The sequence below is a fragment of the Seriola lalandi genome, unplaced genomic scaffold (assembly GCF_002814215.2).
Source record: "Seriola lalandi dorsalis isolate HSWRI2012SDOR001 ecotype SW California unplaced genomic scaffold, Sedor1 jcf7180002054901, whole genome shotgun sequence".
Taxonomy (NCBI): Eukaryota; Metazoa; Chordata; class Actinopteri; order Carangiformes; family Carangidae; genus Seriola; species Seriola lalandi.
In genome coordinates, this window is record NW_019525453.1 from 6,152,402 (window position 1) to 6,178,284 (window position 25,883).

The following is a 25,883-nucleotide window of genomic DNA, read 5'->3' on the forward strand; positions in this document are numbered from 1 at the left end:
GCCAGTGTTGTGAAAAACCTGAACGGCGTTCATCGAACAAGTTCATATTTTTTGTGAACAGCAAATGATGAACGCGAGTGAACCCTGCTTACGTATTACGCATCACGTATTACAACAGTTCTTCGGCACGCCGCATGACCGCATCATCTGGCAATGATTTGGGGCTGGTGATGGATGGGTATAAGGAGGTTCTATTGAAAAAGAATAGCGGCATATTTATTTAAAAAAACGGAACAAATGGACGTGAACTAGTTCATTTTCATCTGTACGAGCTGAACTTTGAACTAGTTCTTTTTAAGTGTGAACTGGCACAACACTGCTCGCTGCTCTCTGCCTGGATGACTGAACAAGTTATCGGATTATTCATTACAACTGACAGTGTCGTGATAAATGTGCTCTGTTGAACCACACCCAACAGCGATGTCACATGGTTGTGGTCATCACTACAGCACAGAGGTCATTGTTTTCTTTAGGTAACAGCATACTGCATAGTTATGATGCCATGTATGGTATGTTTTTAAGAGAGCACTTGGAAGTTTCTATTAGGGCTGTAGACAGGAGGGGGCCATGAGTCCAAATTTACCTGCCGAAGACAATTTTAAATATGCACCAATTTGATTTAAAAACAAATTTCATTTTCATTGTTTCATTTAACTGAAATCAATTTTTTCCTGCAACTTTTATCTCATAAATTGAAGGTCTAAATGTTGCTTCAGTTTAATTGATTTGTAGCAAACAAGGCAATGTGTCTCTACACTGTTTAGATGTATTCTGGTGGACGAATTGAAATAGCCTATAAAAATATAAATAACCCTTTTATAATGATTTTTTTAAACATTTCATACAAGTCTAAGCATCAGTCTTTGAAATCCACCATTAGACCATCAAACAACATTAAACAATATTAGCTCCTCAGGTCATTAAATACCTATGAACATGGCACTGGTACTGTGGAACATTAAAGTGACTATGGACTCACTGTTATGCTCGTGATTACTGGAAAGGGCTTATCAGACAGCCTGTGGAGCTTCAGCTGGGCACTGCAACCAATCAAACCGCTCCTTGGCCTCTTCTTTCCAACAGCTGATCTTATTACTATTGACAATCTGTCATCTTCCTGCCACAGAAAAGACCTGTTTCTGTAGATTCACCACAGGGAACGGAAACGTTTATACGTGGCCTCAGACCACAGATGTGTTCAGCTTTCATTAGCACCTTGTTTTAACGTGTATCTCTGTTGTTTTGACATTAAGTATCTGGCTGTGCACTGTGTCTGCCTTTGGCTGTTGCTATGCATTATGTTTTTCGGGTTATCCATCCATCCATCCGTACGTCCGTATGTCTCTAGGTTCTTCCCATTCTCGTAAACACGATATCTCAGTAACATGTCAAAGGAATTTCTTCAAATTTGGTACAGATGTTCACTTTGACTCAGAGATGAACTGCTTAGATGTTGGTGGTCAAAGGTCAAGGTCAGGGTGACCTCACAAAACACGGTTTTGGTCTTATGAACGCAATATCTCTGGAGCTCCTCAAGGGAATCCCTTCAGATTGGGTACGACTCAAGGATGAACTGATTGGATTTTGGTGGTCAAACGTCAACTTCACTGTGACTTTATAATATTCTGCAAAAACACTTCTGGACATTATTTAGTGCTGTAACTCAGGAAGGAGGTAGGTGGAGGCATACAAACACGAGGTGGTTATTCTAGTTTTCCTTGGACTGCGAACAAGCTGAAGAATAAATATGTTGTACGTGTTTCCACATCCAGGACTCATCTAGAGCATTTGCTAGAAGGTTATATATTTATGTTTTAAACTGCCAAAGATGAACAAGCAGTGAGATAGCTTTGTTAAGCCGTGTTTCCACCGCAGGAACTTTCCTTAGGAACCAGGAACCTTTTGAGGAACCATGCGGTTTCTGACCGCAGGAACAAGGTGTAAATTTAGTTCCGGGGTAATTGATCGACCCCCAAAAAAATCCGTGGTCAGGGGGTGGTACTTTTTTTACATCAACCGGAGTGGGTAGGTTTGCCATCCGACACGTATAATACAGGATCATCTCGTGTTTAAAAATAAAATGCTGCGCCTTGAATATATATGAGACACAATTTGTCCCATATTTTCGTTCATGTTATGTCCTCAGAGTGCTGTAAATAATGTAATGTCAATTTTGTATAATCTTCCCGGGACGTAAGGCTGCGGTGGAAACGCAGACAACAATGGGCCACAGGAACCTTTTAGCTCCTTTTTAGTCGAAACATGGATTTAGTCTCTCCCAGCAGTCCCTGGGCCGGTTACACATTAAAAGAAGCACACAAAACATTAGCCCCATCAATTTCTCTGTAGTCTTTTTGGCCACATAATGATCACTCTTTTAAGTAATGAGCAGGAAGCTGAATTTTCCGGTGACATGAGGAAAGATCTTCTTAGGTAAGATGCACAAAGGAATAGGAAGAATGAAATGGGCAATACTTCCAATTACACTTTCATTTTAAATTTGTGGCAATTATTTTAATGGCCTTTTCAGCAAATCCAACCTGTTTGCCAGAGGTGGGAAAAGAAGAGAAAGGTAAAAAAAAAAAAAAAAAAAGAGGAAAAGAAAGAAGCAGTTCCCCATCAGAGGACTCCAGAGGAGAGGAGAGAAAAACAAAAAAGACATGTTAAAGGATGACATTGAAAAAAAAAGATAAGAAAAAAAGAGAAAGTCATCTCACAAAGCCAGACTAATCAAAGCAGGGAGAATTTGCGTAGACAGGTCACTGATCATGCACTCGGCATTTTGTGAATCTCCTTTAATCTCTCAGCTTCACTTGATTGAGAATCCAGTCGAACTTGAACTTTAAATGAAAATACCAGACTTATTGAATATTTTTTTCATCCGTCTCTGTCACTGCTCTGCTCTTCAGACCACATACACAAATCATAGCATGTGTTATTTATGTGAAACAGTGACCCTTCTGACATCCTGGATCATCTAACATGTAAAAAAAAATCAAAAACATAAGACACATGGTTTATTATTCATATTTAAATGCGTACAAACATGGATTTTTTTCAACAGCTATGACTCTCCAAGAAGGGACGGTCATAAAGACCCCATAGTGTTAGACAATGGTTCACTGTTTAGCTTCTGTCCAGATGGAGACACCACTATCATCCGTCGTAAGGGGAAACCACAGTCTTATAGGTAAGGATTCAGGATAAAGCATAACCTAGAGAGAACTTCTCAAATCCATTTCCAGACAAGGATGAATGAAGCGAGACAAAGGTCATAACATATGTATCAGTAGGTTGGGTAGACATGTGACTGTGTTCAGGATTAAGTGTCCAAGTGAGTCTTCAAAATTCTGGTTCACTGCTCACTATAGGACTCCCTAGAACATGTGTGTGTATATATATATACACACACATAAATGCAATATATGACATATATGCTTCTATATCAAGAATAATGTTGATATATGTCACCTAAAAGTACATATATATCTACGTGTGTGTATATATATATATATATATATATATATATATATATATATATATATGTGTGTGTGTGTGTGTGTACAACTCTTTCCAATTCATGTCCTTTGACCGTATCGACTGTGTGAAATGCAATAGTTTTCATACAATCTGCTTGGTATGAAACAAGCTTTGGTTAATTCTCATAACCATTAATTTAACAACTGTTATATAATTTACCCAGAGAATGTAATAAAACAACACCACAGGCTTATAGATGAGACATATAATATGTGAAATGAAAGACATTATCCAGGAAACAACATATTTTCTCTTTAAAGACAGTTTAACGGTGCAGTGGAGTGCACAATCAACTCCTATCCATTAACCACAAAAGATGAACAGTTTAAAGCTTCAACATGAAATGAATTCACAGTAGAGCTCCTGTGGGAAATGAAAACAGCTCCTGATGAATTAAGTCACATTAATGATTCCTCTAAATATTGAGGCATGCAGGGGAAATGAATAAAACCACTTTTTTTGTGTTTGTTTTCTCCTTAATCTTTTTGGCAACTCCATTTGTTTCTGAAAAACTCCAAATTGGAACACGTTGAAAGTGTCTCATCAGACAGAAAGTATGTAAGAGGATAAAGTCTTCAATGAAGTAAGGAAAGCAGCTCCCTCCCAGTGCTCTGCTTTGGATTCCTGGTTATATGTTACTTGGATTTTTCCTCTTTCCTTCAAGCTGTGAAAACGTGTAAACAGTTTTAAGATATTTTCTTTATAGAGAAAAAATGCACAACACAGTTTGCTGGAAAACTGAAAATGATGTTCAATTAACAATCACACCAACTACCTTCTCTTCAGGGTTAAACAAGACTAGGTCAAAACCTAGTATACAGCTGGACTGCCTATGGACAAATCCTGATTTTATAACCGCGGCGTCATCTGACAAAATCACCAAACATATAAATTAAAGACAAAGACAGCACTGTGATTTCAGCTGTATTTACTTAAGAAATTATCACTCAGACAGAAAGTTAGAAAAGACAGAATTTCATACTTATTTTGTCTCTCACACAGCTCACAGCCTCCATCTGGGATCCACAAGAGTTTAGCCTTTATTCACTTCCAACTCCAGAACATGACAGACTTTTATTGGAGACAGATCTTCATTTGTAACTCCCTCAGTTTGATATTTGTGTTAAACTTACTGCATTGTGTGTTTATACAAACTCAACACTTTCTGTAATCATTTAAACTTAAAAGCCTTCTAGCATTTCAGTGGGCAGAAACCCTTCATTTCTTAACAGGGCTTTTATTGATGTGCTGCAGTAAGAGTATTATCTGTTGTGTATATGCTATTCAGATCTGCTAGTTACTTTAGCAGGAATCAATGAGTTCTCTCTCTCCTGCTCTCTCTGCTCAGTGTGTCTTATGTTTAGTTATTCCTCTGCCTCCTTTAGTAACAGTGATACATGTAATGAAAGTAGTTTATTTGCTATAATGGAGGCGAGGCTCAGTGTATTGGAAGCGCTCCACCGCTTCCCTGCAGTTCCCGAGCAGCCAGGAAACCAGGGAGACACAGACTACCCTAACCCTAACCCTAACCCTGGCTTCCATACATGGTCCAGCCAGGTTTATACGCAGTCTGTTTGAAAAAAAGTCTCTAAATCTAGCCACAATGTGCTAAGTTGGCAACACTGCAGGCTATAAAGCTCCCCCTAATTGGACCTGTACACCAGAATCTCTATCAGTCATGCGGCATTTGGCTGACCAATGTTGGAAATATGATCAGTCAATCAGTCAGTCAGTCAGTCAGTCAGGAACCTTTCACACCACTGGAAGACCACAGACCAAAGGCTGAATTCTCATCTAAAAGTTTCAAAATCCAAACACTGAAAGGGTTTTTGTCTTCTTACGTGGGTTCTAGAAATGTAGAGTTGTATAAAAGCTCCAGCATTAATCTGCAAAAATAATTTCTGACTTATTATCATTAATCAGTGGATTTACATTATTAATGTGAATCTTATGTTGACTACTGCCTCCCACATACAGACCATTATGTAAAAATCATTTTCTGCCCACTATTAGTTATACAACTCCAGTCCTGAAAAAGAAGAATTTCTTGTCAAACTGCTGCTTCCTTATTTGTCACACTGTTTCACTTCTCTCTTCCTGCACAGGCCGCCTGCATCCCAGTTATTCTGAGCAACGGCTGGGAGCTTCCTTTCTCTGAAGTGATCGACTGGAGGAAAGCCGCTATCATCGGGGATGAGAGACTGCTGTTGCAGGTACAGAGAAATGATGGAAAAATACTACATGATCCAATGAAACGATGCAGAGATGGAAGGATAAAGGATATGAGTATATGGGATGGGAATGGAAGGATGAAAAACGACTATGAATATAAAATACAAAAAGAAAGAATATAGAGGGATGGGTAGAGAGTTAATTATTAATTATTATATTACACAGTTCCAGCAGGTACGTGCATGGAGGTTAGTAAAAGCTACCAGTGAGTAACCCTGGCTGAAGGGGCCGAACCTTCCCTCACACTGTACAGCATACAGCATCAAAAGATAAAGTGTGCCCTTTCAGCAGGGGCTTATTCAGTGTCTAGGTGGTGAAATGCCAACATCTTCTCAGTTGTAATTGTCTTCTCTGGCTCCAGATCCCCCCGGGCAATCACAGAGATCCAGCTGGGGCTGATTCAAACATAGAAGTACAACACACAGATCAGGAATGGCTCTTAAAATATATGGGAACAATGTAAAAATAGGGCTTCTATTATAAAACAGAACTGCCACAAGAGTTTATTCAGCTTGATTTATATTTAAGGAGGTCAGCATGAATCCTGCTGTGTTAAAGATACAGTATGTCATTTTCTTCTGATATTTTTTTTGTTGTTGAAATATGCTCCAAAAATATCTTAAGGTGGAGAGGTGCTGTGGAACGGTTTCTAAATACCGAAAATGCCAGTACATAAGCTATCATGACATTGTGGGTGGTGTTGTAGTCGAGTAACGAAATCTTGTGTCCAAGTCGTGTCTCAAGTCCCCCGTGTTTGAGTCAGAACCCAAGTCTATTTACTTTGTGCCACGATAGCCAGATAAATTCACTATTAACAAAAAAAAGTCAGAGTCAGAGTACAAGTCACAAGTCCTGAAAATCCGAGTCCTGGACTCACAGATTGTGCGAATGAGTTTTCTAACTCCCCGGCTGCGTTGACTTACTCAGTTGTTTGCAACGAAAAAAAAAGTCAGTGCAAAAGTGTTACTGCTACTGGACGTAATGAAATGTTTGCCAAACAGTATCTGTCCATCAGATCCTCCCAGGATTATCACACACTGTCACTTAACAATGACAGGTTTTTGATAAAACATGTCGATTGGTCATTAACATCCACTGTATCTGTGAAATTTCAGTTTCAATTTCAGTTTTTTTTTTTATGTGTGCATGTATTTGTATTTATTTGTGTATTTGTAAATGGCATGCAGTGTATATTATACCAAAGAATGCATGGAAATATTTCCCAAATCCAGCCCTCATTTAATTATGCTGATCTTTTCTCCCATTTATTTTCAGACCAGCTTTCTTACCTGGTTGTTACATATAAGAGAATATTCTATGAACATTTATTATTTTGTACTTTTGGCAAAAATCATTATATTAGATATATTTGTTTAGATTTATTATAATATAATAATATATATTATTATATCTATTTAATAGAGGATATAAAACCTCTTTATTTTTTGCAATGTTTTCTTAAAACCCACAATAGGTCTAAAATAGGATGGAAACAAAGCAACGCACTCACATTGTCAGTGGAATCAGAGAATCACATTGTATCTCTGGAAACTCTAAAAACCACAGCAAGAATAAGTTGGATATAACTTAAAATATATACATATATATAGAAAGAGAAAGAGAGAGAGAAAGAGAGGGAGAGGGAGAGAGAGAGAGAGAGAAATATATGTAGAGAAACTGGGCCAAACTGTCGTAAGAAGTGGGACCTGTCAGCCCATAACTGTAGACGTTCAGTTCAACTGAGAAAAGTGGGGGAATCTAATTGCAGTCACGTGGTTTTTCTATTCTGACATGACAGCTGCGTCATTCACACCTCCACCAGGAAGTATTTTTATCTGAGACAGATTTATCTAGAATTGGATCACCTTCTGTTCCCTTTAATTATGGCAGCGGACAGATCTCGTATTTACATTCTCTAATTAGTCTCTATATTACGATGCATGCACCTGCATGACCTATACCACCACCTGGACGGCAGCTCAGGGATGGGAAAGTGTGTGTTTCTTTTTGTGTGTGTGTGTGTGTGTGTGTGTGTGTGTGTGTGTGTGTGTGTGTGTGTGTGTGTGTGTTGGAGACAGTATGTGTCTCCCTTTAATTAATTTGTCCATGCTTCCCTACGAGCCTTCTATCAGCACCTAGCGATGATGATTTAGTTTTTCTCTATGAACAATAGCAGACAAGCCATCATTAAAAGTATCCCAGACTTGGCTTTTAGATAGAATAAAGCAGCCTTTTTGTCATTACACATGACTGAGACCCACAATGATGCACTAATGTTTGTCGTTTGCATTATTCTCCTTTGACAAAGCAAAACCACCTATCTAAAAGCATGTTAATTGTTGGTTGAGATAATGTGTGAAGCAAGTATTATGTTTTGACAGTGTGAACACTGAGGGTGTTCACATTTTATTCCAGAGGTTGAACCAAACAAGCATTTTTTCCATTCATTTGCCTGGTCTTGATGCAGGCATATGAAGAATTGATAAAAAAAAAAAAATAGAGAGACGAGGAGAAAAACAAAGCTTTCAGGATAAAACCTGACATTTGTAAACACACAGCACGATAACATCAAACACACAATGATGGCTGTGCACATACTTTTTTCACCTAATGGTGTGCACAACACACTCAGTGGCCTGTCACATTTGAACACACACCATGCAACCTCTGGCACATTTTAACCCTCCAATCTGGTGAAGAGTGTTTGTTGAAGACTGTTTTCTTCCCACAGTCTTTCCTAGATTGTTTCCTTTCTTCCTTTAATACCACTAACAAGAAATAACATGGAGGAAGCAAGGAAAGGAAAGGAAGGCAGGACACAGAGAACAAAATTCAGGTTCTGTAATTGTACAATAAAGAAATCAAATGTGGGAACAAAATTAGAGCTAAAACATTTAGCTGATTCATCCATTAACGGTTGACTGAAAGGTCATCTACAACAACTTTGATAATCAATTCATTTAAAAAGGAAAAATGCAAAATAAAAATGCAAAAAATCCCTCTGCTTTTTCAGTTTTATAAACTGGATATCTTACAGACTGTTGGTCAGAGAAAACAAACAATTTTAAGTTGTAACCTTGGACTCTGGAAAATGGTGCTTCACATGTTTCATTCTTTTTTCTTTAATGTTTTATATACTTCAAATCCAAACAGTAACCAATAGATTAATCAATAATGTAAGTCAAGAGAAAAATATCAAACTTATGGGTCTTAAAATTGCACAATTATTCATTTCTGCAAATGGGCAAATTTACACAAAACTATTGGCCAAAAATCTAAATATTATCGGAATCGCAAAATGGTCAAGTTCAATATCCAAATCACTGGAGCTGCAATTTTTGGATAAAGGTAAAATGTGTCAAAACAAACCATACAGACGTAAGGGAACATGTTTGTTTGGTACAACATCCAGCAAAAATCAACACAAATATATATCTGAATTCCATTTTTTTGTTTTGTTCTTTGCATATCGATCAGCCCCAGTTTTTTTTTTTTTTTTTATACATGATAAACTCCCATCTGTTTTTTTTAGTTCACTAGAAGTCAAGGAGGTTAATTGGTGTGGCATTGAAAAAAATACCTCCTAATTTGAGGACACATTCTTAATCTGTTTCCTGCTGTGCTGAGAAAACTGGGATGGTGCAGGAATCAGTTTCTGGAAACGCAGTGTCAGAGTCAGAGCAGACTCCTTCATGCTCAGGATTTATTGCGCAGTCACCTGAACACCTGAAAAAGCAAATTAAAAGCATTAAAATATCCAGAAACCGTTTAATTATCTGGGCTAAACGACAGCATCTGCATAGTATAATAAAAATATAATTACAAACAAGGACAGGTTTCTGGTTGGTGAACAGATTCTGGATGCTTGCCCTCTTTGTCATTCTGTTTTGTCTCACGAACACACACACACACACACACACACACACACACACACACAGACTCAGTGTTCAACACAACTCCGGAGCTCTAACACCTGCTGAGAGAGTTGAATCTCATTACTTTCAATTACATCACAGAGAACTGCAATACCTGGCTGTTTAATATGTAGAGTTTCTATTCCCCCCGTGGAGAGGAGACATGCACCAAACACACACACACACACACACACACACACTGCCCCTGCTGAGAAACATAAACACTATTAGAGTCAATCGAGGGGAAGAGAATTGAGCTGATTTGATTGGTGTTGTTTATATTCCACCTCAGAGAGATGAACAATTAAAGTTCGCTCTGCTGTCGACAGATCCCACCGACACCAGCTGCAGCACAACAAACCTAGACTCTTCGTTTTCACACTCCGTGATGATTTTAAGGTTTTTCTTGGACTGATTTTAATTTATTTTCAATTTTCAGTTTTCACAACCAAAACTGTGAAGTTTGTCGTCGTTAAAAAAAAGTAGTTAAAAATGTTTGAAAATCAAATAAAAATCAAGAAAACTAAAATCCGGGTGAAAGTTGGATTTATGTTGCATATGTTTAATAACATAGAGAAGCCCTGAAAGGCAAGTGAAACATTTCTGTGCTCTCAAGGTTTTGAAATAAAAATAAGGAACTGAAAAGAATAGTTAACTAAATCAATAAACATAATGAGATTCAAACCCCGGCCTCTGAAGTAAGAGTATTACATTTTATCCATCACAGCTTATTACTCTTGTGGACTTCATTCCTTCTTGTACTATCTCACCTGACTTCCTAAAGCGTCACTGGCAGGAAGCCTTCGCTAATTAAAATCTCAACATATCCAGCCAAAAGAAGGAACTTGAATGTTACATAACTTGCTAACACACACTGTATGTACCTTGGGTTTAGAGTTCATGGAGAAACTGAAATCCTCGAGAAGGAAACATGAATGTTTTTGCACTTCATCCTCTTGTGGCCAAAATCAGTTTTACAAAAGAAAACACGTTCCACGCAATTTTTTTGTTTGTTTGTTTTGTTTCTTATATGAAACAAAATATTCTGAAAAAAGAAAAACTTTTTTTTTTTTCTTTCTTCCCAGAAAAAAAAAATCACTTGCCTCTTGTTTTTTTTTTCACAGTTAAAACAAAACAAAAAAATGACTTGCCCTTCAGGGCTTGCCTGTTAACAAGAACCATTCTTTAACATTTATTGTTTTTATCCGCATTTAGTGGCACATTGGTGTGTAATCAGTAGCTCATTTATTATGTTTCCATGGCAGCGGTAGCCAGGGCTGGAGGTTAATGTTTTCAGGTTGTCCGTCTATTTGTTCCATTCTCGTGGACGCAATGTCTCAGGAACGTCTTGGGGGTAGTTTCTTCAAATTTGGCGCAAAGGTTCACTTGGACTCAAAGATGATTAGGATTTGTCGGTCAAAAGTCAAAGGTCAAGGTCACTGTGACAGTCTGCTCTACATTTATCCCAAGAATTTGGACAATCATGCATGTAAACTGCAACTGGACTGGTTTGCCACAAGGTGGGAACTCCAGTTTATGCAGCGTTGTTGTCTGTCTGAATGTGGCCTTACCACACTAAGCTACAGTGGTCAGTTCCCATTCAATATTTAGGTGAAATCTGTTTTAAACTGATGTGTTATGTTCAGAATTGAGGGTATTTTTCAGTGGAAATGTTAAAAACATCAAAGACATACTTGTCTTTGCCTCATTAGACTTCATGAAGCTCTACAGGTTGAAGACAATCAAAGTAGCTGAGGAAAGTCCCCTACCTTCTCTAGTGCTTCAGGATCTGGTTCCTCTGATATTAGCACCATCAGTCATTATGTCCCTTTCAGACCAGAGTGGGGTTTTTTTACTGGCCACATCCAACAGTTTGGCGCCGTAACTCTGAGTGAAGAGGCTTTAGGGCAGTGGCCAGAACACCAGAAGGGGCCTGGGCTCCAAATCCACCACCACCTCTTGAGGGCTGATGAGGCTCTTCACTTACACTGGCTGCAAAGCTGCTTATTCCTTTTTCAACTCCACCGTCAAGCTGAGCAGGGCAGCTAAGGTCATGTCTAACCTCATCAAGGAGGTGGTTTGTTTTTCTACAAACTGAGCATCAAGAGAGGGTCCTGCTCCATCTTCCTGGCATATTAGGATGTTTAACTCAGATTGGCAGGATCCTCATCTCCCTTGATTTCATCCCTCCGCTGCCTCTCCCTGAGGGTGTTACTGCTGCGAGCCACAAGCCAGCTGCTCATGTCATCCATGACAATGTGAGCTGGGACCTCTGGAACAAGAGTTCTGGGCTCCTCGCAGGTTTTGCAGAGTTTGTTTGTACATTGCCGTTTGCAGAACTCCTCTGGACCAGATGAACAAGCTGCAGCAAAAAACCAAAGAAAAACCAATGAATAATCATTAATACGTTTTTGGAACATATGATGAATGGAAAGTTGTAATAGCTGACTCACTGAAGCTCGAATCTGAAATTTGTTGAGTTATTTGTGATGTGGTAATAACAACTAAAAATTGAATTGATGAACTGAAAATGAATTGATGACACATTTGATGGCAGATTGATTATTTAAGCCATTTTTCAAGCCAGAATACCAAACAATTTGCTGGTTCCAGCTCCTCAGATCTGAGGATTTGCCGCTTTTTTTCGAGTTTCTCTTTAATTTTGCAGTGTTGATCACTCAATTGAAGCATGTTTTAAAATGTGACGTTGGGTTAGATATTTTATAGACTAACTAATTGATGAATTAATTTAAAATATTATAAAAATATCCACTTTTGTATCATTGAAAGTGTTAAATAACATCAAGTTAAGAATCTGATAGGGCTGTGGGGATATGTCTCATAAAAAAAATTTGCCACCGCTCTGAGGCATTTGTAAATTTGAATGTGTTTTAATGGCCCTTTCTTATAGATACTTGATAGTATGTAAGGTGTGAATGAATATTAAAGGTGGACAGCAGCTGGTGTAGTTACCATGCTGCCCTGGGGATAAGCTAGTTGGTGGACAGTAAGATGTGGGGGTAGAAGAGTCTTGAAGGACGGAAGAATTTCCTCTAATCTTTTCTGCATGTCCGCAGAATTACTTCTGCTTCCTCCACCTGTCTGAGTGTCTGACTCTTTTTTTTACCCCACACCGTTTTGTCATCCCCTTCCCTAACGTTGTTTAAAAATCAAACTTAATCTATCTCAGTGTCATTTTTGTCCTCTTGCTTCATTTCATCTCCTCTTCCTCCAGGTTCCCTCCATTACTCGGTCTGTGGGCCGTGACAGGATCTTGGCTCTCCGCCAGCAGACCCAGTTCCTCTGGGACGCCTACTTTTCTTCTGTAGCCAAAATCGTCTTAACTACTCTGGAGGTAAGCCTGCAAAAAAATGGTCTAAATGGGATTTTTGGATTTAGTTTTGTCAGGAGAGCTTCATTTAATCAACCAAACCAATATGTCTTGTTCTATACTGTACATTGCCACTGGCTATGCATCACCTCCCAAAACTAAACTTTGAGAAGAAAAATCTTATTCCAGTTGTCAGTTAGTTTTTGACCTTTTTGAGTTGAGTGCGCCTCGTCTTTCCCAGCACCATGCTGCTTCATATTCATACATTTACTCCCAGAAACAAGCTCAGAACAGCCAGTCGTCTAACATTAACCACAGAGTGCAGCTTTTGTCTTGCTCAAGGGCACCTTGAAAGTAGTTTTTTGATGGAGTTTTTTGAGTTCAGTATTGCTTTTTATTGCTTTTTGTTTTGTGTTTTTTTTTTATTTTTTTATTACAAAACTGATTTTTTCAACTAACTTCAATTAGCCCACGAGCTTTAGTTATAGTCATCTCAAACACTTCATAAGACATCACGTAAGCCCTTGAACGGTCAGATCTGAGGTTGCTGTGTGTGTGATTAGTGCAAGCTTCAGATGTTTGACTTCTTTTAAAAGCACTGGGTCATATTTATTTAGTTTATTTTATTTTACTACTTTTACTGAAATCGTTACACACACTTAAACACCCCCAAAAAACAAGAGTAAAAACAGGAACAACACCTAACTTTTAATTTTGGGTGAGGTTATTTGGGTATTTATTAGTAGGGGGCAGCAGCATGGCTAAGGTGGTGGCCATCATATAATGCACCTTTTGCACTCAGTTAGTGTGTTTGAATGTTTTTTTTTCCAATAGTGAAGACGACTGCTAGATAACAAGAATCCATAAAGTGTCATCACATCCTCTGCGCTTCGAGTCCACTTCACCTTCCCGCCACGGGCAGTCGTCTACTTCAGTTTTGCCACTGTGACAGCTGGATAGCTAAGCCGCTAAACTTTTGTAGTGATTTTACCAATTCAGCACTACACTGTTGCACATATACATTTCCAGCAGACACGGAGCAACGTTCTCATTTGTTTGTAGTCCCATATTAACTCATCTTTTACCTCTGCTTTGGTCTCCACCAATTACCACCAGCTGCTAAATGCATTGGTTGTCTGCCATGTGGTCAGTTTATCAGGAGTTGTTTTAGCTGAAAACATCTGTATGCTGCGTTTCCAAAGAGGGTTTGATGACAGCAGTGAACACTGAACATCTGTCAGCCAGTGAAACCAAAACAATGAGCTGAAAGATGCAGAAATACTCTCACACATTACATATCACCATTTGACTCATTGTTAATACAAAATATTAATTAGTACAGCTTTAAATTATACTGTTTTGTTTACTGCTTAAAATAGGTAGGTAATCCAGGAGATGTTGGCATCAGTTAGCTAAATTTTGAAAGTATCCAACTGAAAAACTCCCACCTCCTCCCCTCAGGCATCCCTCCAAAGCCACTCCCCCACAACGCACATATTCACACTGCTGGAGAGGATTTTTCTTCAGAGAAGTCAGAGAATTTAATTTATTCATTCCTATCAGAGTGTTAAGAGAATTTAAAGAAGTATAACAAAAATTGTTAATTACGTGAACATATGAAGGGGTAAAAAGAGACGCTACAAATTGAGATTGAAAACTTATATATAGTGTTTTTGGGTCAAGACTTAACATGAAAGAAATCATATTGACATGCAGTATAAGGAAAAGTTAAATATTAAAACACTTTACGTGCTAAATTTATTTGATCTTTTTTCAAGAATATATAATGAAATATAACCAGCGTCTTCGGTAAAATACTAAGAAGGAGGAAACTGATGCAAACAGCACTCTGACACCTTTGACAAAGAAAAGTAAGTTTGATTTTGGTATAACATATACACTGGAAATCTACACACAATGTGTGCATGAGAGGCAGTGTGAACTGCCAAGTGTGAAGCAGGTCTGTACTGTCTGGCAGCCCTCAGGTTAGAGAGGCTGCGGTACGAGTGTGTGGGTGTTTATGCCTGCTCTCAAGACCAGAAAGCTACAGGTTGGCCTCGCTAAATGACCTCGCTGGCTGAAGAGAAGAAGATGAACTTGTCTCATTTTAGTAAAAGAGCCTCCCTCCTCTCATTTTCTCCTCTGTTGTTGTTCTTCACAGCCTTGATTTAGTCCTCAGGGACAATTTGCTCTTTGTAACATCTCTGTATAAAGAAACCAAAGATAATAATCCTCTTTATCACCCTCGCCATCAGCAGCAGCATCATCGTCGTCATCATCATCACAAAAACATCAGTACAAACACTGTGATCTTTCTTACAGAACGCATTTGTCACAACTGGTGCAAACAGGATAGTAAAACACAGGGGGTAAACACCCAGACAGAGCTTATTCAGTCCAATGATTTATTATAAACAAAAAAAGGAACAAGGCTTTTACAGAGTGCTGAGGCGAGCAAGAGTCAAAAACCAGGCAAACAACTCCAGTGAGCAGCGGCAACAAAAAAAAAAGGGCAACAATGTTCAACACACAGGTATGTTAAATCCCGTCTAGAGCTGGCCAAGACACAACATACATACCCCATCTTCCTCAAGTCCCAAGTAGCCACAGGGACAAATTATTAGTGGATATTAACTAGTGTATTTATTTCCAAAGTACTTTTTAATAACTGAGAGTGAGTTTCAGCTTCAGGGTAGACAGAGGCCAAAATAACGAACAAAACAAATCTATCTGGAAACCAAACACCAACATAAAATATGCCCAAATATAAACAAAACCAAAGGAGAAAAGTTGGTCAAATGCAACAGCAGCCGATGGCAAAATTTAACTGAGGCGAACAATGGTGTGACCTGCTGGGAGGAGAGGTAGATGCAGTTCTCTCCTCTCGCAGCCCATCTCCGTTCCTCATATTTGGAGGACGTCTGACAGGAGCCAGTCGGCTGCAAGCGTCAATACTGCCCAACCAATCACCGTCTCGTCCTGGCACGAACCTATTTCACTATCAAGTACAACTGAAATAAAATATACGACCGCAGTCGTTAACAGGTAAGACCCGTAAACGTGACGAAGCAGGTCATCAAGACCAACCACTCCGGACGTGAATTGCAGGATTACGATGAATGCATTCAGAAAACTGGCTCAGTAATCTCTCAGTGAGTCTATTACACAGCAAAACCCCAGAGTGAGTCCTACTGTACTGTTTGTAATTTCCAAATGTACATCCCCTCGCTTGAAGACATAAAAATGAAAGTGTGACATATGAACTGAAGATAAGGACCTGATGTACTTGCCTGAAGGTGTCATATTCAAACTAAAGCACTGTACGCTGAAGTGCTAGCATGAATATGAACCCATCTCTTAACAGACTGACTTCCAAACTCTTGATGTTATGATTTATGTTCACCTTCATGTTCAAGTTGATAACATAATATAATTATATTTGTCAAAACTGCAGCACTTTTTTTTCTCCTTTAAAATTACAGCACAAATATGACCCGAGTGACTCCACCAAATGCCCAGTGCTAGCAGGGTATGAAATTAGACAGAGGCCCACTGACAGCCATACACTGCTGGCCAGATGTGCTAAAAACTCAAGAGCCAGCACGCCACCAGGCTAAACGGGTGAAATGAGGCGTTGTTGATAACTGTAGTGTCCCACATACTGCGAGCCTGACAGTTGGTGTCAGGAGGTGTGTGTGTGTGTGTGTGTGTGTGTGTGTGTGTGTTAAGAACTGGGTGTAAGTGCCAAGCCAATTCTCCACAGATCTGTGGACAGCTCAGGACTGAAAACAAAATACAAAATGCCTAAGAATGTCCTCTTCCATACTTTGTTTTCAGTATCACTGTTTATTTGAATATAAATAAATGTTAAAGTAGAGTTGAAAATGTTATTAACATATTGTATTTAAGTAATGTAGTCTTTTGCCTCTGGTAAATATCAATTATTTATCAAAAATTAGAGAAATAAAAAATAATAGGTATTTTGTTGCTTTAAAATGCTTCATACCTTCATAATAAATCCCCTAGTTTGTGGTTATCTCAATAAATCAATACATTTAAATTGCATGAATACATTTTTAATTAAGGATTGGAAATATAGATTTTTTTGTTTATGTGCTTCATTTTAACACTGTGGTGTATTTCACCATTTTCAATGTCACTCTGTCATCCTTACGAAATTATATCAGAAATGTTCCTTCTGCTGTCACCAGTATAAAAACAAAAATGAAAATGACGCTTGACAATCTTATATGCTGTAAGTATAACACACTAGTATTCACACGCTCGTGCATACGCCAACTCGAGAAAGCATTCTTTTACGGCTTCTTTAGCACCAAGTAAATAACGCCATCACACCTTTGGAAAGTCTGCTGGGGTTAGACACGCAGGGACCTGAAGTCATCGCTTGAATTGGCGACAAGTGGAAAGAAGAGGAATCAAATTAGAGAGGAATAAAAGAAGGAAGCAGAAGAAGCAGTTGTGAGCTTTTTTGCTTCATCCCACAAAAAAGCTTCTTTTAATTCAGCATCAGCTGAGGCAAGAACCGACGAGTTCATCCTCCTGCCACAGACAGTGTCAGTCGCCTCCTTTCATCCTTTAGAAATGCAGTTTGTGTATTTGTGTCACTCTAAATTTTGACTTGTGTCACTGTAAGTCTCCATTCATGCCACGACAGGGAATCTGGGCACAAATACGAAATTTAGGTACTTGGACTTTAGATAGGTATTTTTCTCTTTGACATTCAGATGGAAATATTGTACTTTTTACTCAACTACATTTATTTGCAACTATAGTTACTAGTTTTACTTACATACATACAAAAAATATGATGATCTTATAAAGTATTGTTATAACTGACACTATCAAGCAGTATTTATAATATTTAAAAGTAGCTCCATCGTGACCAACTACAACATTAAAATACAGATTACATATGTAAACATGATTAATAATAATTCAGTGACACAATATAGAATGAAACTCACAGGGGATATTTTTCTGCACTGAGTACTCTCAGTGCTTTATGCGTATTTCACTGATAATACTTAAGTACTTTTACTTAAAGGTCCATATTTGACACTTCTCCAGTATTTTATTTGAAGTGTTGATTCATAAGAAGATATATTTGTGGTTTTAAGCACCAAAAGCCATCTCAGTGTAGTTTTACATCTCCTCTCTCAGGCTTCTCTCTGAAGCTCTAGTCACACAAGGTCGGTGAGCCAATCAGAAGAGAGGAGGCTCTGAGCCTCTCTTCTGATTGGCTGACTGTTTTCTGAGTGACTGAATCGAAATATAGCAGATTTCAGGTCAATACTTTGAGAAAGCGAATCCTGCGAGGCTGGACTGTGGGTCCGGGGTGGGCGGGGCCTATATGGGACCTTTAAGTAAAATTGTCAATTTCAGATTTCACCCCTTACAATGTTCAATTATATTTTATAAGTTGTACCAATAATACATTTACATTCAAATATGACTCATGAAAGATGATTCATGAGAATATTCCCAACATAACCAGATTTTAAATAATGATTGGATGATTTCCAAATTTCTTCATAAACACCTCTAAAAGTGCATGTTATTGTTTTATTCCAATCATATTTATATTATATCATATTTTTTCCAGTTCAGAATTTATAATGTACACATACCTGTAAATGTATTCACTCTTACAATAAGAAATGGTGGGCAGAAGTGAAATAGAAATTTAAGATACCTTAGGTTCTTTAGGAATAATTACAAATAAGGTTTTTGAAATTATATTATTAACCTCCTTCCAGAAGTCTTTTATATTTATCACATCCCCACAAACATTATATGAAAAGATACTAAGCATTTCAAGCAAACAGGAATGTTGTCATTACATTTATTATGTGATGTTACATAAGAAGTTACGTAAGTCCATATCATCCTTTTACTCGAGTAAAGAATCTTTAGACATTTGTGCTTTCAGACTCCCACGAGCAGGTTGCGGTTTGAGGGCTCCTAGAAGGCTTAGCTCACACTCACAGCACTCAACCAACTAACTTGACCTTTTGTTACAAGCCGGATGGATAATTTCAGCTAAATAACTAATGGACTGCTCATGTCGGGAGCACGTCACTGCCCCGAGTGAAGGAGTTCAAGTGTCTCGGGTCTGTTCCGTGGAGTATTTCCTCTCTGAGACAGTTCCCCAAGCTCCAGCTGTCAGATAAACAGCTGGCTATTTTTATTTCCAAATGTTACATGTTTGGAGGAACGGGCGACAGTGTGAAGATGCTGTTGTGAGAAAGGTAGTGTTAGCCTGTACAAGCTACATGATGTGTCCTTCTGCTTATACAGTGAATTTATTGTTTCTGAGTCAGATATGAATATAACAGTGAAATAATTGGTCAGCCAGCTTTTTTTTTTTTATTCCTAAATTGGTTTGAAATTCAACCTCAAAAAGTGTTTTTAAGTATCTGTGTGTATGGTCATCACTGTCCAGTGAAAACCACATATATCCAATGAAATTATCAATTAAACCAATGTGCATTTAAATGGTTTATTTAACCAAAAAAAATAAAAATAAAAAAATAGGAGAATTTACCAAAACCATGAAGCAAATTGTAATCCTTGTGTTAAAAAAATTCTAATTGCCTAATTTGGAGATACATGGTTTTCTTTAGACATGATATTATATGGTATTGTAAACTAGAGACCATGTTGGATCACACCAGACACGACGAGCATCAACATGCTAATGTTGCGACCCATGAGTACTCGGTAGTCATTACTACATTATTACAGGAGTACTCAACACTCGTGTGGGACCACACTCATATTCAAACCTTCATCAACTACACACCTGTAAAGTTTCATGACTTTATCTTGCACAGTTGTGACACAGCCTCAATACCAGCTCTGCGGTAGTTCCCGCTACAGCAGGTGTCTCCAGGACCACATTTTGCCATGATGACACACACACACACACACACACACACACACACACACACACACACACAGACTTGTAAGGTGAAAACATCTCCACAGTAGCGGCTGATAATGAAAAACAAGGAGATTACTGAACTAATCACCTCATCTTTCTTTTCATCTTGTCACACCTTTCCTCCACTCCTCTCTTCTTATTCTCCCTCGCACCTGATTCTGTTTTCTCTCCTTTTGTCTCCTGACTGTTCTCTGTTATCTTTGTCATTGTGTTTTCTTACATTTCTCATTTGGCCCATGTATTTTGACTTTCTTTTTTTTTTTTAACTCAACTTGTTTTTTTTTGTTTAAGTTCTTTTTTATTTTATATTTATTTTTACCTCCAACATTTCATGTGTTCTCCCTTTCGTCCAGATCATCCAGGACCGTGTGGACTCCCACGTGTCCAGAAACCGGTTGTTGTGGAATTCCCTGCCTGGTGGTCTCTATGCATTCCCCCAGTACTCAACTGACCCTGCCCAGTTCCCTTTTTATTATGCCATACTGGGTAAGTACTGGTCTCATCAAATGAAGAGTTGTTTGAAATTTCTTTAGTCCAAAAATGATGCCTTCAAAAATCTTGAGGAAACATTTATAAAACATATACATGAAAAAAAGGTTTGATTTTATTAATAAACTCAACTATACACCTTTGCTCCCCCCAAAAAAAGACATTTTCAGTGGATAGCTACTGCTTCAATCACAGTGTAGCTAGAGGTTTTAGCTCAGAGGTTTTCAAATGATTGTAGTTAGCCTGCTGATTTGGTTCATTTACCACCACAGTCAGCAGTTGAAGCTGCACAAGTAGCGGTGACACACAGCTCATGGAGGCAGTTAAGGTATTTAAACCATTGGCACTGGATTTCCAGCATCAAAATTTGCACTGACTGATAACTCAGTGGGAATTGAACACTGGGAACACTGGGGACATGATACACATATTATTACACATATTGTTAGATTCACATTTTATAGTTTTCCTGAGTATGAAAATGTTCGGGTCAATTTTTTTTCGTATAGCGCTAATTCACAACATATGTTATCTCAAAGTTTTCCCAAACAGAGCAGGTCTAGACCTTCTCTTTATAATGATATTTACAGAGACCCAACAATTCCCAGCAAGAGCAAGCGCTAGGCGACAGTGGCAAGGAAAAACTTTTTTTTTAAGAGGCAGAAACCTCGAGCAGAACCGGCTCTGGGTGGGCGGCCATCTGCCTCGACCTCGAAATGGTGAAAATTTACCATATTATAAACACTTATTTGCTTAATAAATGGAGTTATGTAGCCCACAGCTAATTAATCGACTCCATGGCTACATTATCCAGCAATGCCTACAATTTATTCTAAACTTAGATCATGATAGATGGCCATAGATTTTGTCAGAGATTTTGAAAACTCCTGCTTTAGCCCAACCACATGGGAAAAAAAGGAAAGGAAAGAGTGTATGTTTTGAAGTGTCAATCCAAAAAATTCCAACTCAATATGCTGTGGGGTCTACGCCCTTAGATTTTCAGTTGACACTTCATTTTAATTAACAGATCCAAGTTTTTGTTCTATTTATTCAAAAGAAGTTTTTCCTTCTGCCGCGAGCTGCTCACCTGCACGCTGTCGCTGGACATTAGCTGCACCATTTTCTACGTTCAACAGGATTTTTCTCAGAACATGTCAGAGACCAAAGATTGGTGCTGAGCAAACATAAAAGCACCAAGTGTGCAAGCTGACCTGACGATTTCGATTGCATCACTGGTTATGAACAGGGCCGTATTAAAAAAAAGGTGCAGTAATGTATGTAAACACAAATATATGCGGTGTACGACTGCTGTAGGAGCAAACTTAATACTGCAGGCAGAGAGTGAAGGGAAAGTGGCCTGGTGTGTGTTTGTGTGTGTATATATATACGTTGGCGTGTGTAGATATGCATACAGACAAGAGCAATTCTCAATAGATTGAGGCTGTAACTCAGATCAATGTTTGTCTTTCTCTGAGGGATTGTGGACACAGGGGTTAGAAGGAAGAGAGAAGGGGAGTGACTGAGGAATAGAAGGAAAGATGGAGCAGTTTGGTTTATGCCGCTGCAGTAAATCACTATTTTAGCTGCTGCCACCTCCAATGCTGCTCTCGGGGAATAACTTGTTGTCAGTGCTGTGTGTATGACGGTCTCACTCTGCTACCTTCCCATAACTTTTGATGGCAAAGCATTTGCAACTTCTGCCTGGTAGTTTGAAAAAGTTTGACTTACTGCTCAGATGGAGTGGCCTCAGAAGCTGTAAGAAAATCCTGATTTGATGGCTCAAGTTTCAGTTTTACTTTAGTTTAGTGAAAAAGTTGTACTGCAGAGTTAAACAACAAACAGACCGGAGGCAAAATGTTGTCTGTACCTGGATCAGTTTAGTTTACAATAGGCGTGTTTTCAGCCAAGATCCACTGACAAAGATTTTTAAAACTAAAAATGAGATCTAAACAAACATAGACACTTGTTGGCGATATAGTGTGTCAGCCTCAGGAGGTCCAAAAGTTCCACATCCCTTGAATGGGAGAGTGGTCTCATACTTTTGGATCCCACTGTATCTGTGTCTGTGTTCACTTTCCAGCATATTTCTTTTTGAGCATCTAGTTGGTTTGGCGCACACAGACACAGATGTTGGCAACCCCTGCGTGCTAGCAGCCCAACAACCCTCATTTCCACTGGCTTTAAAACTGCACAGGTCCAGGACACGGCTGTACAGAGGCGAGTATGAAGGGTGGGGATCCACTGATTAAAAAGAGGAGAAACCAGTAAACATATGAGATATAATAATTCTCTCTCTTTCAAAATAATATATATTATTATTGTATACACATTCTTTGTTGCTACCTGTTAGATATTGTCTGGCGGAAAGATTTGAGTTGAAATGCAAACATTGCTCAAAGGCAACAATAATCTTACTGGTGAGTAATAATACTCAAAAATCCAGTGATAAAGTTACATTTTATAAACACATTAACAAAACATTTTGCATCTAGATTGTACATGATTTAGTGGAGATTAACTATACCTGTCTTTGAAATGTGTCTCCTGTTGAAACATTGAAATCTGATTTTCATCAAAGTCTGTAGCAGCAGTCACAATGTCACTACTGTGTGCTGCACAAATTAAAATGTGTATCTTACTGAGAACAAGTAAGCTATTGCTTTTGGTAGCAATACTTTTTTTATGTTTTGATTCATTTTTAGCTCCATAGAAAATAATATGGAAAGCAGGAAGGACTTAATTTTAATCATAACCCTTTTTAAAGTCCAAAAACTTCATGTCATATTTTGAGCTAGGATCAGAATTCAAACTGAAAACATGTCACCACACTTTGAATTTCTTTAATGGTTTAAACATGAGTTTTTTAATCACAATTTAAGTTTTATGCCTTTGTTTTTACTTGAATAGACTTAGTCCATTGTGTGTTAAAGTGAAAAATCCAAGCTGATAGTGTATACTTATGTGTCACAAAACTTACCAGAGTTTACTGCTGCTATTTATCACTTTAACTCTGGGTGATAAACTCAGAATGTATTTCTTTTGGTTTAAAGTATTTTAAAAGGATCAGATAACTGCACCATTAGTGTAGGACTCTGTGAAGTAAGACCATTTGGTGAGCAGGTACAAACTCAGCCTTAAAACTTCATGACTCTCAGATGAAAAACCTCTGAAAAAATCTGGGCCCTGAATTGAGACAAAACTGTAGTCTGTCTCTCTCTGTCCCTCTCCATGTTGCTGAAACAGTCAGCTTGTTTATCTCTCAACATCTATGGTGCGGTGTTCCAAACCAGTGTCTCTCTCCATGGTGCTGAAGCATTCTAATTTAGTGTCTCTCTCCATAGTGCTGGTGTTCCAAACAAGTGTCTCTCTCCATGGTGCTGAAGCATTCCAATCTAGTGTCTCTCTCCATAGTGCTGGTGTTCCATACAAGTGTCTCTCTCCATGGTGCTGAAACATCAGACGCTTTCTAAGGCAATTCTCCGTTTGTGTTTATATAAATGTAGCTAAACACACATAATTCAATGCATTTCATACTGATAATTTTACATCCAGTAAGCCATTTAAAAAAAAATTTCAACTGTAAGTATATGACATAGCCAAAGCCAAACCTGAATATTGTTTGCACTTGTTGAGCAATGCCAGCTACTATATGACCCCCTGTGTTTAATTAGTGTGTTGTCTGTTGCAAGCTACACACTCATTGTTGATATCGTACATACTTGTTATTATATTGTTAATAGAAGGGGTGTAGGGTTGGAGGTTCGATCCCCAGCTCTGACCCTTATAGAAGTGCGAAACACTGAACTGCAATTTGCTCCTGATGTGTGTGTGTGTGTGTGTGTGTGTATGCGTCACACACATACTGAACTGACCTGTGAAGTGACATTTGGCATCGTTTTCATGTGTAATTTTTGTGAAATTCACAAAGAAAATCCTTTTCCCAGAGAAAATGATAGTGAAGGATCGGGAGGAAAGCTTTATGTTTCATGCATTTCCACTAATTTGCTTTAGAACAGTAGATTCTTTGCTCTTGTTCTGACAGAATAATGTCTCTTCTTTACTGATCCACTGTGTGTCTACTACTTGAATTAGGAATCAGCAGGAATAACAGGAAACTGTCCACTCACTGTGCTGACGCTTTTACTGACAAAACTTAAAAAAAAAAAGAAAAAACACCACTTAACAGCCACTTATAGTACAATGCCATCCTGGCATTCCCTCCCAGGCAGTTTAAGACCCATTCACACCTTGATTCATGTGACTTTAACAGCTCAAGCATGACAGCCAGGTGGACTGATGATCCACATGTGACCTTAGACTACTCCCAAGGTGGGAACAGCGCCAATGAGATTAAATGCAGATTAAATTCCCCACAGTCAACATGAAGTTAAGGACCCCACAGGCAAAGTATCTTTAAGAATCTAAAGCAGGTCCATTTGCTTTTCACTTAGCACCGTCACAGTTGCATTGTGGGAAGTGTAGGACCCTGTTCGATCCTCATTAGAGTGAAGTACTAACACCTACACTTGTTCTAATTGGTACAACAATGCCTGCAGGAATTCCACTAATAAAAGAAGCCTGTGTAATTTAATAAAATTTAAAGTGGTAATGCTCTTTCAAGGAAAGCACCGTGGAAACAGAAGAACTGAGCCCGTTTCTGTGACCCCCCACAAGGGCAGACCTTGTGCTTCCATAAATACGCTAAACCCACCTGAGATGGCTGGTCAGGGGGCCCAGTGTCAGAGAGATGGATAGAGCAACACTAAAGAGCACTCTGGCTCCACTTATCCATGAGGATGCTTATTCCCCTATTCCCATACCCACCCAACACTTGGCATGCCATGTGCCTGCAACCCTGGCCTTCTTCAGTTGTACTGGATGTTATGTGTGTTGCCACAATTGCCCCCTATGTTTCTGAACCCGTTGTACTTTGCTGCTCAAACGGAGCATTTAATTGTTTTTAGTTAGATTTTCAGTTGGATTTTTGCTTATTAGGAACATATGGACTGACTAAAGCTGGATTTGGGATATGCTTCCTAAATCAATGGCGTTACTTCATGGCGTGGGCAGTGTTCGGCACCGCGCCCAGTAGCTGTCAGAGCCCTTCACACGGTTTTGAGTCATAGTCTATTATATTTTTATTACCCTTATTGAAATTGTGGTAATTAAATGTTTTATTAAAAATAAATATTATTACTACCCACCACCAATTCATTTGGTTACTTTCTTCCCCAAAATTCCGAAATTCTACTGGGAAATCCTAATCTGACCAATGAGCTTGCTCCCTGCCATTTGTTACGTCAGTTTCCTTCTAAAGCTTTTAGCAAGAAGCGAGATTTCTTCAGTTAATGGACGATTCAGTTAGCAGCATAATGTTGAACAAAAAAAAAAAAAAACAGCCGTCGGAAGAGGA

The 25,883-nt window shown here is 38.6% G+C and overlaps 1 protein-coding gene across 1 annotated transcript in view; it reads left to right on the forward strand.

Moving 5' to 3' along the window:
* LOC111672565 (exostosin-1) overlaps window positions 1–25,883 on the forward strand; it is a 229,218-nt gene that overhangs the window by 173,899 nt on the left and 29,436 nt on the right. The window contains exons 4-6 of the mRNA XM_023430007.2: window positions 5,646–5,753; window positions 12,922–13,041; window positions 20,335–20,467. Coding sequence (XP_023285775.1) covers window positions 5,646–5,753; window positions 12,922–13,041; window positions 20,335–20,467 — 361 coding nt within the window. The remainder of the gene's footprint in view (window positions 1–5,645; window positions 5,754–12,921; window positions 13,042–20,334; window positions 20,468–25,883) is intronic.